Below are 23,258 nucleotides of genomic sequence, written 5' to 3' on the forward strand. Positions count from 1 at the left end.
TCTTCTTCTCAGTGTTGAATTTGAGCTCAATCGGCTTTAAAAAAAAAAAAAAACAATCTGAATCTGAAATCTTATATTGTCATTATTATTGTGTCACCAGAACTTTTATTCATAGAGGTATTACTCTTGTTTTTTCAACTGTGCCATGAGCTGTTTCATGCCATGGTTTCTAAATTTTCTGTATTTTATGGTCAGGTGCTCCTCACAAATACCTGTACTTTCATGGTGCTCCCCTTGCAGCAAGCTTTCCTCTGACAAATGTTTGAGGACAGAAGAAAAAGTCGTAATCTCTCAAGCATTTCTAATGAGTTTTTTCCTACAATTATTTGATAAGAGCAGACAAGACTGGAGGCAGCGTGTATGATACACTAGCTCCTACTGCCGAGGTGAGAGCTCTGCTGATTACACACAGAGTCATTTACACGCACAAACACACACACACACACACACACACACACACACACACACACCTAGAGGCTTACAGTCCGTCATCTCAGAGTGCAACAAACTTAATAATAACATGAGAGGTTGAAGTTATGACCAGCAGGCACACCTAAGTTACCAATCTGAGTCTTATTCTGAATGCACACCCACACTACACCTTTACAACCCTTCCATCCCTAATCTTCACCGCCATTCGACTTCTCTGCTCCACTGCCACACACACTTTATTCTCCACCTCTCTTCAAAACTCTTGGAGCTCTCAAAGCTCCACCTCCTAACTCACCACACTGAGTCCTAGTTGCTCCCTCTGCAGATAGGGCAGGTTCCTGCGCTCCAGGCTGGCCAGGTAGTGCTGCAGTCTGGAGTAGGTGTAGGGGTAGCAGTAAGCAAACTGGTATACGTCATCCTCTCGGTCAAAACAGAAGGCAAAGGACATGACATAGTTGCGTCGGTGGTCAGGGCAGCGGTAGTAGTACACATTTTTGGCTGGAAGCCTCTGCCTGCAACAGCAAAAGACAAACAAATTAGAGAGAAATTAGAGAGGTCATTTACAGGACACGTGTTTTAATTTAAGGCTGTGAGGTCCAGACAGGTTATAACTGCATCAGGTGATGTTATGAGGACAATGAGAACAGTTGAGCAAGAGAAGGAAAAAAAAAAGTGTGAAGATAGAGAGAGTGTGTAGAGAGACAAGGAAACAGTGAGTCGTGAGAGAGTTGAGAAATCATAACGCAGAAGTTGCATCAACTTGTCAGTTTGTCATCTTCCAGAGATGTTGAGTTCAGCTGGCAAAGGAATACAAGGACTGAGGGAAGAAAGGAGAAATCACCTGGTACTCTGGCTGTTTGGGAAGTCTGAGAGGTCCTGAACTCATAAGAGGTGAATGTTAAAACAAACCAACACGTAAAACGAAAAAAAAAATAAAGATTTTTTTGTTCTGTTGATTTAAGACAAACAACAATTTCTGATCATTAATCAACACTTTGTTATTCATCATTTGTCATATAAACACCACAGCCACTATTTATTACTGAGGGCAAACTCAGGAAGCACAAACATGACAAAATATAACTGATAGATTTAGAAAGAAAATGAATGTGAACAACAATGAAATTAAATTACAAAGAGTGATAAATTGTCAACTAACTTGATAAATTAAAGGCAAATTGACTTAACTACTTCAGATCTTAAATATCACTCTCTTTCAGAACTCAAGGTTGTTCAGCATCTTAGTCAACTTCTTTCAGGCAAATCTGAAAATAATGTTTGTTTCCCATCAAAACTAAAAGGCACAGCCGCTGTAAGTAAGCAACAGAAATGCCACGCGCTGAATGATAAAACAGCAGACCAGATCACTCACACAAAATGAAGAATGAAAGGGAAAACACTGGTGATGTTCCGGCATCACGGTTGACCAAACTTGACTTGTATGTCATTCATTTTCTTTCCTTTTTTTTTCTCTCTTTCTCATAGCTTTTCACACATTCATCTCTCAAAAACAGGACAGCTCCCATTTTGACGTCTGCTTCCAGTTTATGAAACAACTGGAGAATTTGGAATTACAGTTTGTGCCAGTGAGTATTTTTAGTAGTTTTTAGCTTTGCATTTTTAAAAGGCACAGACTTTCAAGTGAACACAAGAGACTTTATGACGTTGATGACACCATTGCACTGTCCCTAGTGTTTTGCATTATGTAATTTAGAATTGCACTCTAAGTGAGAAGTATAAAAACTGTTTCCTCAGGTTGTGGTGAGAAATTTAGAAACAATTACATAGAACGAGGGAAAGGTAAGCATCTAATCTCTGTATCATATATATATATATAAATATGTATATCATATTTCTTGTTGTGTGATTGTTTGTAACGTGCTGTGTGTTTGGTGTTGTGTCTTTTATGCTTCCTTTGTTGTGCACTGTGGTTGTGTACTTTGCTGAATTGCGTGTTGTATGTTGCCCGCTTGGCCCAGGCTGAAATAAAGCTGACTGATCCATGCACCTAGTGGACGATCGATGGGGCACGGGACAGTACTGCTGCAGTCCACAGAACTTCCCTGCTTACGCGACATGTTTTCTTTTTCGCACTCTTCGCCTGTCTATCTTTGTCTTCCTCTCTTTCCTCATTTAGCCCTCACCAATGAGAGACATCAGGAGGATGCTGTATGCATGCGAGTGATTGTATTTGCCTCTCTTTCTCCATCTTTCCTTTTTCCCTTCTTTCTCCAAATCTCTCCTGTCTTGTCCTGTCACTTACTCACTCTACCTTGACAGTTAGGTGAATAAAACCAGGCTTGGGGAACAACGACGCTGCCATAGGAGCTCTGCAGACGCTCTGAGGGAGGAGGCTTAAAAAAAGAAGAAGAGGAAGAAGAGGACAACGAGTGACTGGTGGGTTTTGGATGTTGGGAGCAGAAAAGAAGGTGGAATAAGGAGATAAGGAGAAGATAAGAGAGCAGGGCGATGGCAGATCTGGGCCTGATACGGAGATATATGGGAAGGGGTGGCGGCTAGCAGCATAGCAGCTGTGTGATGGTGCGACTGGCCACTGAGCTAGCGTCTCTGGCAACAGATCAGATGAAGATGCTATCTGGGCTGTGATAGGAACAGGAACTGATAATGCGCTAACTCTGATGGAGTGAACTTCTCTCTCCGTGACTCACCTTTGAAAAGGGAGGACAGGAAGGAGACACAGAGCGAGAGTTTTATGTGTTTGCTCAGACATCTAATACATCTGGCTCAGGCGACAGACTTGCATAGAAATGCATAGTGACCAGACTTGCATGCATTTTCAAATACTTGAAGATGTCCCTGCAGGTAGCTAGTAAAACAAAAAGCTAAATCACTCGGCCTGTCTCAGACAGAGGGGAAGAAGGGAGAGAAAGGCAAGGCTGATTATTCCTTCAGCGGAGGAGAAAGGGGAATGTATCTGCATGTGGCTATCTCAGCAGAATACTAATGCAGCCAGTGGCTAGCTATACCACACCCAGCCTTCCCACTGGAGCCAGTTTACCAGCCTTGTTTTACAGACTGTGAAGCTGGACAAAGACGTGAAAGACAAAAAAAACAAAAACAAACATGAAAAATACTTAATCTATCATTCCTCTGCATAGACCGCATGGATTTGAAGTACAGCATTCTGTGAATAAAAGTGACCGGCAAGGACAAAATAAACCTCCATGTGACAGACGCATTTACACACACACACACACACACTGGTGCATTACTGTGGTACTAGCCCTCCAAGGTGCAGGTTAATTAAAATAAGATGACACTTCACCTCTTTACATATTTCCCTGTTTGGCTCTGCCCATCCATGCAATCCCACATCTCTCTGTTTCTCCTTTTCTTTCTCTCTACTGGGCAGCGTGTGACCTTGCCGGAGACTGGAAAAGTCCTGGCTATTGATTTTAATTACTGCTGCTTGTCCCATCGCAGCATTATAGCTATAGGCCAAGAGAAAATAGCTCTGTGACTTCTTATGGAAAAAAAAAATCTGTCTGGAAGGCCTAAAGGAAGAGGCTGTAGCTGCTTTAGGTACCACAGTCACGCACATAAATATAAAAATGCAGAAAATCTTCAGCACATGCACACTAATGCACACAGTCCCTTTGGATTTTTTTTTCTTCTCCTAGGCTGTGGCAGCTCCTGCTCAGCAGCCGGCAATTTGTTTTATCTGAATGGTACCTCCCTGTGCCTCTCCCCTGCCCATCTCTTGACGTGGTACAATGCCGTCGTTCACAAACAGAATTATCACTGCGTGGGATAAGGGAAAAAATGGAGAAGCCTTCCCTGGATGATAACGCACTCACACATAGTTTTACAATTCAGTGATTACAGAGACACAGAAACACACACACACACACACACACACACACACACACACACATTCGGTAATATGCAAAGAGTCACAGACTGAAACGAAGCAGCAAACTCAAACCGTATGTGAGCAACATCAAGGTCATTCCTTTGACAGCGAGCTGTGGGACAAGTTAACTGCCAGAGCGTCTCATCACAGCTTTACAGAAAAAAGAGAAAGACGCAGAGCAAAAAGAAATAGAGAGACTGCAACACTAGACAAAGGGTGACAAATAAAGAAAGAGACGAGTAAAGAGACAAAGTCAGAGGGAAAGGGATGAAAAAAAGAGACAAGGGGAGAATGAAAAGGGAGAAGGTTTCATAGAGCTAGCAGGCAGCCTTTAGCGAGGTGTCACTTTGCTTGCCGAGGCTTTTCTACTTCTGAACCATTGGTAGCTACAAACTCCCGCTCTGATTTTGATGGCAGCGACGTCTCTCTGAAGTTTCGAGATGAAGGCTTATAAATTGGTAGCTTTCATACGGGCGACATCTTGTCTATATTTTCAAATCAATCAAGCGTAGAGGACACGCCAATCACTGCTGCTCCGAGCACTCTCTCAGACAAAGGCGAAAACATATAGGACAAAACTCACGAGGCCTGGACACACGCACTCATCCACTCCCATTTTATTTTCTATCTCACTGTTGTCTCTTTCAGCTTGTCAAACGTTCATCCTGTCAACTGTTATGAAGGTTAAACGTCTTCCAACATGCCCGTACAGCTGTCAAGCTCCACGGCACCCCACCAGCTCATTTAAGGCATATAGTTAGTCCGTTTGGCAAACATTTCACATTGAATGACATATTTCTTCACTCCCCCTGTGTTAGTATGCCAATAATTGAACAGGCAATATTTCCTGGCACTCTAAAATGATGCCAGATGTTAGATAGGCTCATTGTTTTAAAAACACGGCCTCACGTTCTTGTTTTGCATACCAAGTCAAGCAGAAAACAGCTTCCGAATCATCTGAGAAGTGTCAAACGTGTGGCTATGTATATTCATGTGTGGGGACGTGAGTCCATGAGTGTGTGTGTGTGTGTGTGTGTGTGTGTGTGTGTGTGTGTGTGTGCAAACATGATGGGATATACAGTATATTCTAGACGAGGCATCCATCTATCTTTTTTGGATGCAAATCAAGTTACAACAAAGCTTTCTGAAGACACTGTTACTAGGCAACCTGTGCTTGCTTTGTAATTTGGTGTGCTTGCTGTATATTGTATGTGGCGGTACAGTATATTTATTAGACTGAGGCTTTACGAGAATGTGTCCTTCGATTGGGACTAACTTACGCGACCAGTGAAGATGCAGGGGATACTAGTTATGGATTCTGATGTGGCGTCTCACAAGTGTGACAGTGCCGAGGAAAGACTTTGTTTTTAGAGGTTAATCGTAACTTTCCACAGCAGTGCGTGTGTGTGTGTGTGTGTGTGTGTGTCCAAGCATAAAGTCAAGAAGACACACAGCTGATGATGCTGGGATTAATGCTACTGGCAGGGTCTTGTAGCTGGCAGTAGTGAGGTTTTGCAGGAAGCAATCACACTTTTGAATTATGTACTTTCCTATAACAAGAGAACTGAGAGTTGCACACCCGTGGAGACAACAGGCAGTTAACAGCCTGCTCAGGTCAGAAACAGCCCTCTGATGAGGCTGAAAACACGACAGAATAAGACACTCTCACCTGATGGCTGCACCAAACACCCAGAAGGTGAACTCTCATCAGGTGGCCTTTTTAAACCACTTACTGTCAGAGGCATTGTAGAAAAGCTATTACATCTCAACTTTTCAGTGTTTGCTCTGATATTCACATATATATGCTGTTTACGGCCTAATCTAATTAGAAAACTAATCCCAGGTTTGGCAGCTTCTAGACTTAAATATAATTCAAGGTGTTGGCCGTATCAAGTTGGTCAATATCAGATCACAATCAGAGCGCTTCACCTGAGTTAAGATTATGCAGCGGACATAAAACGTGAAGTTATTTCCATAAAATGCTGAAAGCAGCCATAAATCTCAGTCTCATCTAAATAAAACACGTTTGCTGTTTATAGGAGTAACCCAGTTTGTTCTGCTGATATGTTTAATACAGAGGGAGTGGTTGTGTGTGGCTGTTTTTGTTATTATCTGTGTATGTCTGTTGTTCTGTGTTGGTCTGTCCTTGTGTGTAAAAACACATTTTTCATGTCACCCTCTCACCACATCGTCCTCTACCTCTCAGTCTAATTTACTGTCTAGATGAAAAGACACCTTATACCTCGTGCCTGTGATTTTATTTTTTAAACTCTTTTAAAAATAGATATTTAATACTCTCAGGACTCTTTGCCTCTGACCCACACCCTTCTGTTATTTGTCACGTTGCTGATCTAGAAATAGAAACACACCCTATTGTTGCAACCACCATCAGGGTGACCAAATTATTATGTAAATGTCTGCAATGTAAATATTGTTGTGTAGCCATCATAGCTATTCGCAAACTCCTAATCTGTTCCACCCGTACATTTACAGGAGATTCAGTTACCACCCATGAAAATACAGGAGGATTTACAGTAACTGTTCTAACTAATGTACCCTGAGATAGTGGAGATGAAGAAAAAAATATACAGTTTATTATTTAATTTCATTCTTGCTTTCATCATTAAGTCCCCAAAGCAGTCTTTATTTGTCATCTTAATATTTGTTGAGAATCTGATTTAAGAAGCTCTTCTGGGTGATTTAATCAAAACTGCACAATATGTTTCAGTAATTTAGAACATTTTTATATTCTTAAATGTGCAGGCAAATAAAATTAACTTAAAATTAAATCTACAGGTTGTTTTCAACGTGAGAAATTCACTATTGAGCAGTGTGAAAGTGCCTGGATGGACCAGTAGAGGGCCACACCTTGGAGTGAGAGGTGACCTGTTGAAAGGGAAAAGTAGAGAGAGAGAAAGCGAAAGACAGAAAGAGGATTGACTTTTTTTTCTTCTTCTTTTTTTTAAATCAACTGAAACATCACAGTGCACAATGACTGCTGTGTTCTGTGAGATGTGTCTTTGCAACAAGCACACTACACAAACAGAAATGTAACTCTTGAGGGGAAAATCGCCAGTCAAATTATGCAGCTTGGTTGTAAGAGAAGAATAAATTACACACACACACACATTTATCTGACAATTATAGGCTATATGATATCTATAACTTCAAAGTTAGATGGACAAGATATATTACTGTATAGACCATCTCTCATCTCTCAGATACGCTGCTTCTTGGACCGTACTGTAAGCTTTTTCCAAATCACTCCTCCATTGGCAGTAAAAAAAAAAAAGGGACCCCATATATATCCCAGAGGGGTCTCAGCTAGATTGAGCACACTGCGCCTGCAAGTAGCTAGCTCCCCCGTGTCTTGTGGGGCAGCAGGGCAATTAGCAGAAAGCAGATGATCACTGTGCCCTCGCCACTGTGGCGCCACTGGTCCCCTATGGGGCAACAGGGCAGGTGCACATTCGTCTAGCATAATGGGGGGTACGGACAAAATACACACAAGCAAGGATAATGAAAGAATTAAACATGCACACACACACACACACAAATAATAAAATGATGATGTCAGCGTTAAGCCCCTGGTGGGTGGTGGTGGTGGTGGTGGTGTGTAAGCCAGTGGGAGGAGTGGGCTTGAGTGTGTGTGTGTGTGTGTGTGTGTTTAAGAGGAGAGAGAAGAGACCATCCGTCTATAATTGTGTGATGCAGCATTTCCCAGAGTGCAACATTATACTCCCATCACATTATCTGTGTGTGTGTGTGTGTCTATGAGTGTGGACCGAATAGACAGACCGGCGCCAGACAAAGTCATAATAATAATAATGTTCCAAGAGACCAGACACTTGCACAGACAAAGACAACAGATACGCACACACATCACTACCAAGGTCTATGATGTGCATATGTTTGGCACAGTGGGGAAGTGATCATGTGATCATACAGTACATGTAACTCTATTTGTCCAGTCCATTAGTCCATTACTGATGTTCTCTATGGCACAACACAGGCCTGACCAAGCCCACTGACTCTTCTTTCTTTTGTTTTTCTTTCCATTTCATGCTTTCACTCTTTCTTTTTCTTTTTATCTAACATTTATTTTAATCCCTTAAATTCTCAAATGTGTTTTTTTTAATTACACTTTTTGTTTCAATCAAACACTGCAACTACAGCCACTGCACTATATTCTCGCTATATATCTATAGTAGTATACTGTTTTAATTATACTACTAAATGACTTGTTCTAGCAAATACAGTCATAACATAAGTCTATACAACTGATCTCACTGTATCTGACTGGCACAATGAGTCAAGCTAGTAACAGTAGGACAAGTGATCGAAGATCAAACATGGCATCACCAAGTGTGTGTGTGTGTGTGTGTGTTTGAGGAAGAATAAGGTCACACAGAGTGATGAGATCATTCTCTCTGGAAATTTACTCATTGGAGGGCAACGCAACACACATGACACATTCTGAAATCACTTTTTATTAAATTCCACATAGAGATGAGCTCACCTCCTGTAGTCAATTACACTGATCAGAATGACTTGCTGTTGTGGAAAATAACCAACGGCATTAAATAATGCAATGGCGGGCAAAATAAATTATAAATACATCCTTGAGTCACAATCAGTGTTGCTGATTTTGCAATAATGGTTAATTTGCCCCACTTAGGTTTATAAAAAAAAACAATAACTTCACATATCACAAGGGTCCCATCATGTTATTATGATACCACATATTTCTGTACTGAACTAAGTTAGTTTCAAAATTGTTATTGTATTTTAAACTTCTGACAATATCTAAAAACATCTATATTCATTTGTGTAGCTGTGGTTCATAAAGCTTTTTTTATAACAGCAAAAAAACACAATATGGTATAAAATAACTGACAACCTGAGAAATATGGACAGTGGACACAAAATCCAACCTTTTTGCAATAGATGTTAACAAATGAGTTAGCAAAAATCACTATAATATGTAGATTAGATCAACATAAAGAGAGCGAGTGGGCAGGTAACAAGAAACAAATAAAGAATAGAAATACTTAGAGGCTTCAGAATTCCTCGACTCATTCACAGGCGGTTGGACATATGTTCAAAGGTTTCACCCCCTTCTACAGCAAATATTTCTGAAAAAAGAAAAATGAATAAAAAAAATCTATAAGCAAAACAACTGCACCTGACTTAGAGTTCACATTTCTCTACACTCACACACTGAGTTCACTCACATACTCATACAACAAAAGCCAAGGTGGACCAAACTCTAGATCAATTTTCGCTGCTTTCACACAAAATGCATTCAATCACCACATCTTTCAAATATCATAAACTGTTTTCTCACTCAGTCAAACTCAACCGCCACTAAAACTTTGCTTTGTTTTCATACAGCACAACTGTCAAAACTCTTATATGTACATGAACATAATGAGCCTGACATTGCCAGACTCTCTCAGTTCATTTTTAATTGTGTTATCAATGAGCGTAGTCCAAAATGGTTACAAACTACAACCAATCAAAGCAACAAAAAACCTGTAGTGTGGCGTATTACATACATTTACTTTACCAAATCTTGTTGGGAGTACAGCAGACACATCTTTCTTATCAACAAACCCTTAAAGTGTCCAGTAACTTTAACTGTCCACTTCTTTTAATACTGACGTGACAACAGATTCAACTTAAAGAGTTTCACATCAGGAGCCGTCTTGATTGTTTAGAAAAATGGCCTGTAAGGCTGTGCTCCTCTGTCCAGTCATAGTATCATACCCGCCCTCTTATTACTGTAGATAAATGCTTGTGATTGCCCAGGCCAGGTCAGCTGGAGATCTGTCTGAACGGAAGGGAGGCCAGACACATCTGCCAGAACAAATCAACTCTGAACTTGCATTTTTCTAATTCCAATGCTAGAACGTAACTAAAAAGAAATTAAAAAATACACATACATAAAAATGTAAAACCTCTGCATCTATTTTCATTCTTTGGTGACCTCTATAAAAGATTTGTGCTAGGTGAGGCAGAACATTTTGTAACTGTTGGGACGCCTGGCGTTTCACCTCCAGTGAGAGTCGATTACATCTTCAATTCGTGACAAAGTGTTACTGTTGGCCGACAAAAATTGTCAGTGTTCGGTTACAACAGTTGAATCTGAGACGCGCATGAAGTGTTTTGGTTGCATGAGTGCATTTTGAACGTGAGGTGAACTGTTGTGCTGAGCAGCGTGTCGGAAAAGAGGACGAAGAGTTTAGAGTCATGTGATGAGCAGGGGAGCAGATGTTCTGGTGGCCCGAATGTAGTACGAACATTAGAGCTCACAGAGCAGAGATCTTAGACGGAGAGCTAATAAGTAAAACTCGGGGAGGTTATGAATGTTATGAATAGACTTATTAAGCACATAATACTCTATTTGTGCAAATTATTCTGTGTGTTAAACCTTTTTCTCTGCCGAAACACTTCTACCATGTGCTTAAGAGGCATAAACATGATGTCATAGTCTTGTGGTATCATACGACTGCATCATCCCCAGTTGGATTCTGGCCAGGGACCTTTGCATCAGACTATAAAAAAATCCTTTTTACACCTCCTCCTACTACTACTACTGCTACTACTCATATCACAAGTAATAAAACAACTACTGTTTCTATTTCTATACAAACTACTGTAGTACTCTATCTGCGCAAATTATTCTTTGTGTGATAGTGTCTCTTAAACCTCGTACCATGTGCTCAAGGTGCACAAACATGCACAAGTAAGATGCACAGGTAATACTATGTTTCTGTAGCTATGCACACTACTGTAGATCTTGAACCACATGCATGAGGATGTACTTTGGCCTCACTGTACTCTATTTACTGTATTTCAACAGCTGAATGGATGACCTTTCATGTTCCTGGAGCTACGATGATGCGTTATCAAGTGATCAATTTTTAATCTACAAAATGTGAGAAATGATGACAAATGTCAAAGTTTCAGGCTGTAAACAGCAAATGTTGTTTTCCTCATTAAAAAGTGAGAAGATTGAATCACAATCACAGCATGATTAATACATTTGTCGGTAGATGCCCCGACAGACATGAGGTAATTCTGAGGCCACAGTGGTGTCGCCACACCACATGTTGCTTGTAGCGTGATCAGCACGCAAACCCCATGTTGTGTCTGTCACAAGATCAGTAGAATTGTACTCATCCAAAATCTCTATCCGTCCCTCTGCCCCCCTCCCTTCCCTCCTCCATCTATCCCTCCTCTGTGTCCCTTCCTCCCTGAGGGCCCTGCTGGCCTTGGCACAAAGATGCCAGCCTGTCTGCCCACATTTTCCTTGGCACGGCAGTGGCAGCTGGGGGCCTGGCTGCCCTGTCTGCCTCCATACTCCCCAGTATATCACATTCACACACACACACACGCACACACACACACTCCACATTCACAGCTTGCAGCCAGACTGGTGTCACCATGTGTGTGCCAGGGGTAGCAGCACCCACAGGAGGTGAGGGCTGGAGGGAAGGAGGGAGGAGAAGGAACAGGGTGGGGTGGAAAGAGAGGGGGGCACTTGGGCTCTCAGACAGCCAGATGCTGCCAATTAACTTCTCCGGCCGCCACGGGGCTGTAGGGGAAAAGTCTGGCACCTGTACCATCCAGCTCTTCCACTCAAACACACACACATGTACGCACACACACACTTTTTTGTGGCTTATGTGGGAGATGAGGACCACATGTTGCCTCAGAGCCCGGGAGACAAACACACACCTGGATTAGTGTAACTGCTGAACTCTCCTGACCTTTGCCTAAATAATTCTTCTTCTTCGTCTTCTCTTTTCAACTTCAATCTCAGAATGTGTGCAGAGGCCCCCGGTCAATGTACAGTATGCACTGACGCACAGGTTTGCAAACAGAGGGACAGCTGTTGCAGGAATGACCGCGACCTCCTCGATGTGAATATGACCCTGGATGAAAGCCTTTCTCCTCTCACTCTCTTTCACTCACTCATGGTATATATAGGTGTCAGTATATGTGTGTGTTTGTACGTGTGTGCGTGCTGCCAGAATGTGGTGGTGATTATACTGGACAGAAGGAATTACAGGCTATTACAGAAGAGAGCCTGTGGCTGCAGCACCCGGAGCTGCCCTGCCCTTCATGGCTTTACCGCTCTCAAAAAGCCTGTACCTGATAAACGTTAGAGATAGAAATAGAGAAAATAAGCATGAAAATACACCATAATATAGTAAGTTGTATTGACAATCGCCTGCAGGACAAGAGACAGAAATTTTATACACCCCATTAACATACAGTATATGGAAAGGTAAAAACACAAACACCCTGACAAAGCTGGAGATATTGTATACCGTTCTTAATAAATCACATGAAAAGACCCAAACCAGTAACCTGAAGCCCGATACAGTTTATTCCTCTGTGCCACAGAGCTCCATTGTTGTCCCAAAACTATTAAAAACATATCAATATGCTGCACTGCTGTACGGGGTGACATGTTCCTTCATTACAATGAACACTGGCACCATAGTTTATTTTGAGCCGATCCCACATGCCTTATACTCACTAGAAATACTCACTGGAGCATCAAATGTATCTGCAGCTGAAAACAGCCGCCACCAAATGCACTATTTACTCCTGTTTGACTCTCACAATAAACTACAAGGTCCAGCTGTTTTTGTTATTTTTTTATTTTTAAAAAATGTAAGTATTTATGACTCCTGACACCTAACATACTATTACTATAGCTCGGGTCTTTTTGGATTTTCTGACAATACTAAAAATATAGAATAACACCAGCCTCATATTTAAAGGTCGAGCGTGTGAGATCTAGGGTTGGCAGAATATGTCAGAAATGGATTGTAATATGCATAATATTGGTTTCACCTGACAATAAGAATCATTATGTTTTTTTTGTTACCTTAGAATTAACCTTTTATATCTACAGACACTGTGGGTCCTTCTCCGTGGAGCATGTTGAGCCTGCATGTGTCTACAATAGCTGAGGCGGATAAATTAAACAAGCTGAGGGAGCTGCAATCAGCAACTATACTGCTTAATGCCACTAAATCCTATAGACTGGTCCTTTAAAATATAACTCTACATTGAAACCATCTAATATACTGTCTTGTTCCCACTATATGGTTTGCCAAATTTGAAATGGCTTTCTGGGCAGAGAAGCTGCTTTTTATTGACCTATTATGCCAAAGTATCATTTATTAGATTAACAAAACAGTAAACTATGAAGAAAGTGTTTTTACGAAAGGTATGAGAACATATATTTTCCTCCGTGGCAGCAACATCAGTTAAGAGTGAATTTTAGTCAATGTGTGTCAGAGAACAGGCAACCTCTCTTTGTCCGCTTTGCGCTGAATGAAGACATGATGAGCACTTATAGCCATTATATCTGAACAGAATGTGTCACAGAGCTCTGCGATGTTCTATCATAACATTTAATGTTAAGAGAACAGGAGACTAGAATAATGTCTCTCTCTACCGCATGTGGCTCCAGAAAATCATTTCCCTTCCCAAAGTTTATTCTAAAAAATTCAATATCTGGCAAGGATAAACAAATAGAAACAACTCTATAGAGACACGAAAGTGAGAACGAAAGAGTCCGACTGCTCTTGGGAAGAGGATGGATGGGTAGCATAGTGCAAGATATGTCAATTTCTTGTCAATATGCACGGCTCACAATCTGACGGAAAATAAATATTCTGTTCATGAAAGCATTTCTTCAACTTCCTGAAAGTACTCAATCTCGTGCTTACTGCAACTTTGTATTTGCACCAACGCAATCACCGGTTAGGTGTCGGTTAATTATGTTACTAATTAGCAGATGAGAAATAATGACATCATCATTCACAGTGTACTTACCTGCATACATATACACACATACACACCTACACACATATATTGGGCCCTGTCCATCAGAGGAGCATGTTCCCTCGCTGTTCTGAGTGACAGATGACTTGTCACAGAGCTAAACGGGAGAATATTTTACTGCAGATTGAAAGAGGAGGAAAATGAGAGATGGGGAATAGAGAGAAAAAAAAAAGGAGAGAAATTGCTCCATTACACCAGAGAGGTAAATCACTCGATGTGCAGGAGATCACAGAGTGGCATTTACATTTACACACATTGTCACATGGGCACATGTATGAACACGATTCGTCCTGTCCTCGCGTTGCTGCACTTGTTCTCTCTCTTTCCCACATATGATACTCACATACATATAAACGCAAACACACATGTAGAGATAATCAGAATTCAGGCATGAGAAAAGCTGTGAGGCTGGATCAATGTTAGGCTCCGGTGATTAGCTTTAATTGAGGAAAAAGAGCTATGGGAACAAAGAAACATTATGACCTTTTCCCTGTCTGCACACACTGCGCGCTAATAAGACACATTCACATAATATCATAACTGACTAGAACTGTCTAACTACATCAAAAGCACCTTCTCATAGAACAGTATGCAAATGGACGGCACAGAGAGAAAAACAAACCCAGCGAATAATTGACTCTCCTTCCCATGTTTTTGTGCGTGAATGGCAATTTTCACTCTCCTGTCGAGGGCATGCTGATTATTCTATCAGACAAAAAAAGATTGGCAGTGTTTCACAACCTGGTGCTGTGGAATGCCCTGTCTCGCTTTCTGCCTCTCACGCCTCTCTTGTTTCTTTCTCTTCCTACATCCTCTCTGTCTCTCTCCCTCTCCGTGCGTGTCAGTTTCTGACTGAGTCAAATACCACTTGTCAGTAGAGCGCTGTTTGGACTGACATGAGATAAGAACAGACCAACTAGACAGTTATATGTTATTCCTTACTGCTGCTGGACGGGGGAATAAGACTGTGATGTACAAGTAATGCGTGGACCAGTGGCAACAATAATACTGAGGCCTGTCCTGTATGACACAACTACTACAGATGAAGCAGGTTGATAATTACATTCATTTTAGGTATACACATTATGTATAATGCAATAAACAATATGTCACAGAAAGTACATTTATTGCTAATATTTATAGCATAATGTATTTTTAGATGTTTTCCATCCCCCATCTAAGTTCTGATTAATTAGATCTGTTCCCAGTTTTGTGAAGCTGTTTTTGCTGATGTGACCAAAACTCCACATAACAGCTATAGTATAGTATAGTATAGTATAGTATAGTATAGTATAGTATAGTATAGTATAGTATAGTATAATAGTAACTGAGGCTAATAATCCTGTTTGTGCTGTACTATAGTACAATGCTATATCACAGTGGGTGTGGTCAGAAGTACAACAAACTTGTAAACCTACAGAGGTGAGTGCAGAAATCTATGAAGGAGGTGTCAGTCAAAGAAACGCCTACATAGTCCTGAGAACAGCTCTATTTGTGTTCACTTAACACTGGATCTGGCCTCTCTTCAAAAGACGCTGCACCTTTTTTTTGTCAGTTTGTAATTTGAAAGATTGATCATTGTAATTCCAAACACTGATTGTTTTTCACATCCTTACCATGATAACAAGTAATCTAATTGCAGCTCCTCGACGATGCAGATAGTATCAGAGTAAAATATGGTGGAGGATGTTGCACTGAGGAATATGTTAAGACACGTCACACGGTGGCCTGATGGTTTTAACCACTCCGAGACATAAAATGTGAATTTGGTCAAAGATTGTAAATGCTAATTAGAAGCCAGCACATACTGTAGGTGCAAATTAACAAGACTACAACAAATAATGAAGCTGTGTAAATATGCTAACACACAAAACACAAAAGGGCAATGATGCTGGTACAATTACAGCAGCACCTTACAGCAAGGTGCTGCTGTAATTAGGAAAAGCAAACCAAACTTTTTATTTAATTAAATGAACGCGCATACCTACTCTATCCTCCACAGAAACAGATACTAATTCCTCATAAGTGAATTGACTGTTCCCACCTATAGGATGTAAAAACCTAAATGATTTCTGAGACCTTTGTGCCTGGTGTATGAGCCCCCCAACTACTTCTCTCAGTTATTTTTATTTTGATCAATGCAGCTGTCTGCAGCTGTGTAACAGCTCCCACTAAATCTGTTTCTCTTCCAACGTGTGCACATCAGTACACAGTTGTATATTGGGCTGTGAGAATTGTCAAAACGCTTGTGAGCACACAGCAATATGGTCCAGTGGAGACACTGACGTGGAACTACAGCTGTCGTGTTGATGTGCTACTGATGTGCTACTTTCAATTAGACAAAAAGCTTTGCAGAGCTCTGCCCTTACTATATGCAGTATGTGTGAAGTAAGAGAGGAGGTTAAGAGAGAAGATGGGGGAAACAGTTTGTTGTCTGCCTCCCTTTCATTTCCTTTCAAGGGCAAAAGAGCAAAAAAAAAAATCCTTCAAAACAACTGCAAAACCCAGTATTGTCTTCTTTTTCAAAGATCCAGAAGAACATAACATATTGCGGTATGGCCAAGCTGTAAAAAAAGATGGTTAAGAGAAAGATCAAGCAAGAGATAGAAAAGTTAAAGAAGAATTGAATGTCACATTCTGCATAGGGCGAGGAAACAGCCAATCCTTATCGTACACTTATTCCAGATGGGTCCTTTAGCATAAAAGAAAAACAGTGAAGCCAACAACTGACCTCAGGAACTGCTCCTCCAGACTTGGAGGGAAACCAAACAAGAAGCAGCCAGACAAACAGACAAACATGATATGTGACTGACAACTTCAAGTCACTATAAGGGCTTTCCTCAGGACATACCAGCACAGCGCTGCTCTGAAATATGCACAGAAAACTCCTACTCCAACTAGTGTTTAACCACAATATTAGTTCAAGGCTCATTTCAGCACAGAGCCTATTGAAGGTGGTGGCTTAATAAAAAATAATAAAAAAACGTGCAAGGGCAGAGGCTGAAATGATACTCTTTGAAGATGAGATTCCCAAGAAATTGGTTCCTTCTTTAATCAAATGGGTGCCTCTGAGAAGTGAAAGGGTTAATGTGACTATAGCACCCCATCCCCCTACACACGCAGACACAGTAAGTTAAAACTTAACTTACACTGAAACACACACACACACACACGCACACACACACACACACACAAAACGATTATCACCAAAGGTACGTACGCCTGCTTGTAGCTGTTCCCACAAGGAAACTCGCTGTACAGCTTCTCCACTCTCATTTTTCATTGTCTGCTTATGATGCCCCATGTGTGCACACTGACTTTCATTTAACCCCTCACAACACACACAAAAACACACACACTCACATCCATGTATGATGCCAACCCCTCCTCTCTGTCTCCATCTCTTTCTCTCTCACACTTTACCACACACACACACACACACACACACACACACACACACACACACACGTAAACTGCTTCTGTTTCATTGCAGTGGCGGAAAGGAAGCTGTATAGGCGTGTCCCCTCAGATGCTGCAGCCACACAGTGAGGCTACTCTGACTTTTTTTACAACCATTCTCTGCTCTTCCCCCGGTCAGAAATAAACGGCTCTAAGATACAAAAGAAAGAAAGTTTTATAGCATCCAAGGTTTGGGTCAATTCAGCCAAGTCCCAATATTCAAACAATATAATGACAAATGGTCATGATGGAGCATTTATTTTCCTTTTTCTTTTGTTTTGTAAAAATGCCCCAAGGTGAAAGAAATGTTTTCATTTGCACCGAGAAAGTGCAGGGTCACCTGCAGACGAGCACCCACGAGGCTGTAGGGATTTGTGGTCTTGCTCAAGGACAATACAGCAAAGTGAACATCCGACAACAGATGCTTTGCAGCTGAAGGTCTCCTTAGTCACTGGACCACGGTGCTGTTTCAAATGCTGTACACCACATTGATTTATATAACGAAAGAGTTTGTGCTGCAAAAGACAAATTTCAGTTTAAAACTCAAACATGTCTCTTTTTCTTTTGAGACATATACACTATTAATAGTCCCACCCGTCTTCTCCACAGTGGGTCAAGTTCCTGACCTAACACGTCTAACGCAGTGATGTTGTTAACTGTGTTTTTCGCTCCTCATTGCTTTGATAGTTGTTGTTGTTTTGAATTTTCTGTGCTAAACTAGTTAATAATGGATTGCTTTTCGAAGAGGAAAGAAACAAATACAGAAATACAGTTAACAACATTAATGGCAAACCCTGAAACTCATGATGTTGGACATGACCTTTATATTTCTCCACAACAAAAACACACAGAGAAAATATTGTTCCCAATAGTGGATTAGTCTTGTCTAAATATTTTTAGCGATGCTAGCAGCATGGCACTGGAGAGTCTACTGCTTTGGTCCAGACTGGTATATGATGGTAGATGATAATTCATACTAACTCTAACTTTCCCTCCAGCTTCCAGTGAGGATGACCTAGCATTAGTCCTCCTAGACTGCTTTTGATGCCATCATGCTACACTGTGTATGTAGCACTTACCTTCCCTGTATACAGACACTTCTATGGGAAAGCGCTGGCAGTTATTTGGTTTGCAAGCAACTTTCAACACTTGTGATTTTACAGATAGAAAACAAGTCATGCAATTATGGACCATGGCCGGCTTTCTCCTGCACAATGGAGAACAGTTCTGTTCACTGGAAGCTATACTCAGTAATGTGCTGTCAACTTAAAAACAGGTTCACTGAAAAGCAGTTCAGGGACAAAGGACTGAATTAGGCTACTGATTACAGGGTTTAAGACAGCCTAATGATAGACTAGTTATTTTATAATTGTTACCTTAATGTTAAAAAGTTACACATTGCATAGTTCATATTTTCAGTTGAGATGATTGCGAGAGCTGGGAAGGGTAAAAGGTAGTTTTCAAAAAGTCTATTTTTAGCTTTACTTTTTCTAACATTATTGTGTATCTCTGTGGCAAATGCAACTTTCCATGTAGTTTTATGAATATTTGCAGCCCCAGGAACTCCTCCAATAATTAACCAAGTCAAAACTTTAAATAAAATCCTATATCTGACGTAAAGTTTAGTATTTTGTGCCTGCGGCAAAGTTTGCACTTATACTACACCTGCTCTGCTGCCCTTTTTCTGTCATCATGATGTGAATGTGTTAACATGTAATGGTGTGTTGGTGTGTGCGTGTGTGCGCACGTGTATATTGATTGATGCCTTCCAGGGCAGTAGCGTGATTGAAACACCTCCTCACCATAAAGCTGTCGTGCGTGTGATGGAGTCGCAGGGTCATTTTATGCATCACACCTGTCCCCCTTCCTCCCCACGCTGACACGCAATCAAATAGGAAAATGGGCATATATGTTTTCCTGGCCTTGAGAGGGCTTGTGCGGAGGGTTTGTATTGGTGTGTTTGTGAGTGTGTGTGTGTAGTGGGGGTTACGTGTTCATGGGTGAGTAGGAAGGGGAAAGAAAGAAAGACAGAAAGTATGACAGAAAGAGAGAATGAGGGATGTTTTACAGACTTGTAGACCTAACAAATACAGGGCAGAGATGGTGTGACTGTTTAGCTGTTAAATAAGGAGACGAAACATATTCTTTCCTGATCTGACTAACTCCCCTAGACAAGCACCCAGTGGTGGAAAGTAACTTCATCTGAGTATTGAACTTCAAGCTACTTGTCAGTATCTCAATTTTATGTACTTTATACTTTGACTCCACTATATTTCCAGAGGAAATATTTATTCCCCTGTGTTTACTTTACAGCAATGGTTGCTATTTACTTGACCACCCACCGTGGGCTGTCTCCATCTAAACCACACAAATCTGTGTGGACAGGCAGTGCTTCCAATGTAGCCACACTAAGCAATGCAAAAACCAATATACACTATGTTGCAGAGATCAAATAGGACAGATCTCTTCCACAGACAAGACATCTCATGCACCTCAATATTTTATATGATTTTATTACATTTATGAACAAATTCTAATATTTTTCATAGTGTTTATTACATATATGCACGTATATGGCTGAGTGTAAGTGCTCATCTATGTTAGCTCATCTTATTTATTTATTTATTTTTACATTCTTAGCATGGAGACGGCACAACTGGTGGCAAAATCAGAAGCATCATGTTTCTATCCTCATCACTGTGACAGGAAATTTGACTTGTTATCGTATGATGTTCCACTATAATACTGACTCAGTGTAAAAGAAAGCAAATCTGTATGCTGGGAAACATTTGGGAACCCAGCAGCCCCTATTCTAAAAATAGCCCAGAAAGGCCCCTAAAATAATGACCCTGGCTGCCTGCCGTAGTGTCTGAGGCTGGCAAGACAAACGACATCCATTCCCGCTCGGTGCCTTTAATCAGCTTGTGATAATTAACGCCACACTCCATTGGCCAAACAAATATCTTTGTCAAGGTGCTTGTTGCTGTACAAGTTCTTCTCCTGTTCTCATAGACAAGATAACAAGCAGTCTTTAATTGCCTAAATTTTCTGTAGTAGTATTATAGACTTTACCCTGTGTTGTTGGCTGCTCTAGTCACCCTCCCTTGTTCCTCACGCTTTCCCCTCCTTCCCAACAAGTACATAAAATATTTCATCACACTGGTGGGCAGTGGTAGTGGCATCAGACTTTAATAAAGTGAACGACCTTGTGGGATTGCAGAGGGGATAGATTAAGTTTGCCTTCCCTACTGGCAGAAGCAGCTACCTCTGTGGGGTTTCTTATCTGGAGCTTTACTTAATTACCTGCTTTAATTCTAACATTCTCTAAAATGACCCCTCGCCACGATGAGACAAGCTGTTTTAATTAAACAAATGAATACGTCGCTTATCGGGCGGGATCAGAGCTCTCGTTTGTCACAGTAACAGTTAAGGATGCCGCTGATGATCACGTTATCTGGGACTTGGCCTGGGTTTCACCACACACAGAGGAAGAAGCAGCCGATGCTATCTGGTTACTGTATGTGGTACTGTGGAGATACGGAAGATTGCAAACAGGCCCATTAGATATAGCAGGCATGTCCACTTAGTCACATTGTAATCTGATGAGATTTATAATGTAGCTGTGCATCCCTTATTATGTTGGTAAAAAGGTTTATAGCCAAAGGCAGCAAAGTCAGAGAGGAGAGGAGAGGAGAGGAGAGGAGAGGAGAGAGGGAGGGAGGGAGGAGAGGAGAGGAGAGGAGAAAAATAAAACGTCATAAGAAATTAAACCTAGGAAAAAAGGAAAAGTACAACAAACCAGAGAAAACCAAAAATAGTCTACCAGATATTCCCAAAGTCATTGACACTGGCCAGCTTGTTTATGGTAGTTATATAACAATATTTTAGAGTGTGCAGAGGGTTCCTGTGCAGTGCTGCCTGACCAAATTTAATGGGAGAAGTGTCAGAGAAGCCATTATACCAGCAGGGGCACGCACAGCCCTATTACATATGGCTGCTGGCTGCTAATGTGTATTAGCAGGAGACAGAGGAAGCAAGGTGAAGATAAGTGATTTTGCAGTAGCTGGCTAAGTAGGACAAAGGAGGGAGGGAGTGTGTTAGGGAGGGTGAGACAGAGAAAGGAGATCAGGAATGGACACTACTAAGACCAGAGTGAAAACAATTCTGGAGTTGCTTTGCTGTGTAGAAGTGCAAAGAAGCGCACGATTAAAGCTCAGTCCATAGTAACCGAGTAACCCCACTGTGAGACCTTAGGGTCACAAGTGTCACAAACATTCTTGAGCAAGACATTGTCTCCCGCTGTAACTGCTTGTTCGATATAGAAGTTTAGGGGGAAAAAAAAAAGCAATCCAAATCTTATAAATCAAAACGAGACTGCTGGAGCATCTCAAAACACCAACCACTAAAACAAGGTGACAGCCAGTATTTTCTGTTGGTTAATAATTTAGTGGAGGATTGAAGGCTGCTCTTGGCAAGAAAGTGTGAGTTTGCCGTGTTTGCGTCTGTCAGCAGCAAAATTCCAAACACTGTGTTTTTCCGACGAGAAGGGGGCACATTGCCCAGCCAAGGAATCCCAAATGCGCTGAAAAATGTAGAGCCGTGTGCCTTACTGCCAAACACATTAGCTCTTGTTCTTTATTTAAGCCTTTGTCAAACTATCTGTGGTACTTCACTCGCGCAACCACTCTTTTCAAGGGCTAACTGGCCAAGTTTGGCCACTCGACAACAGTGGAGTAAGAGTGTGCTACTATTAAAGGAGTGAGGAGGCTCCTCAGTTTGGTCTTTGACAGCCCCCTTGAACTCCGTGGGCCCAGTGATAAAGTGGCTTGATGAGTGGGCAATCTCTGCCTGCCAGCTGCCGGTCTGGCCAGGGGAGCTGGGGAAGTGCCAGGCTAGAGCGAAGAGCCACTCCATACAAACAAAAACACACACACACACATGGTGAAATGTGAATGTACGCTGATGTACAACTATTGTACACTGATCTGCAAAGACAAAATATAAAAGTCCACATATAAAGACACACAGCTGAGATATATTCAAAGTGCTGATCAAATGCAAATCAGCCCAGATTTAACAACAGCCATCAGCTCATTATCAGCCCAGAGGGAGACCTGGGGACATGACATCACATATCCTTAAGGAGAGGTGGAGATGGGGTCTTTAGTGCTATTTCCCAAAAGGGTAGTGACTGAGTGTGTGCGGGCTTATGTGCATGTGCATTTCAATATTCAAATCCCAGTCTCACATCAGAAACCATAACAAATTCAAACTACAACCTGCCCACTGAATGCATCAGAAAACATTTCTATTTATATATTCATTCATTTTTACAGGCGGCTGAACAGAAAGCATCACTGGGTCCCTATGCCTTGACTCTATAGACTCAATCTCTGTCTCCATCTCTTTTTTCTACTACAAACCTACTAGTGTGCTTCTAGCACACACAAGCCCAGAGATTACTGCTTCTCGAGAATATTCCTGAAAAATTATGTTTAGGCAAAGTTTCCACTCGAGAAAAGGTAAGAACCGAACAGACTGAATTTAGTTTTTAATAAACTGAATGATTGAAAATATGTTCTTGAGGAGTCATTCTGTATTGGAACTTCTTTCTCGTATGAGA

The 23,258-nt window shown here is 41.3% G+C and overlaps 1 protein-coding gene across 1 annotated transcript in view; it reads right to left on the bottom strand.

Annotated features, from left to right (window-relative positions):
• Positions 1 to 23,258, bottom strand: part of agbl4 (AGBL carboxypeptidase 4) — a 249,305-nt gene that overhangs the window by 114,768 nt on the left and 111,279 nt on the right. Inside the window, exon 5 of the mRNA XM_019262716.2 lies at positions 728 to 944. Within this exon, the coding sequence (XP_019118261.1) occupies positions 728 to 944 (217 nt within the window). The remainder of the gene's footprint in view (positions 1 to 727; positions 945 to 23,258) is intronic.

Source organism: Larimichthys crocea, chromosome XVII (genome assembly GCF_000972845.2).
Source record: "Larimichthys crocea isolate SSNF chromosome XVII, L_crocea_2.0, whole genome shotgun sequence".
In the NCBI taxonomy this organism is placed as follows: Eukaryota; Metazoa; Chordata; class Actinopteri; family Sciaenidae; genus Larimichthys; species Larimichthys crocea.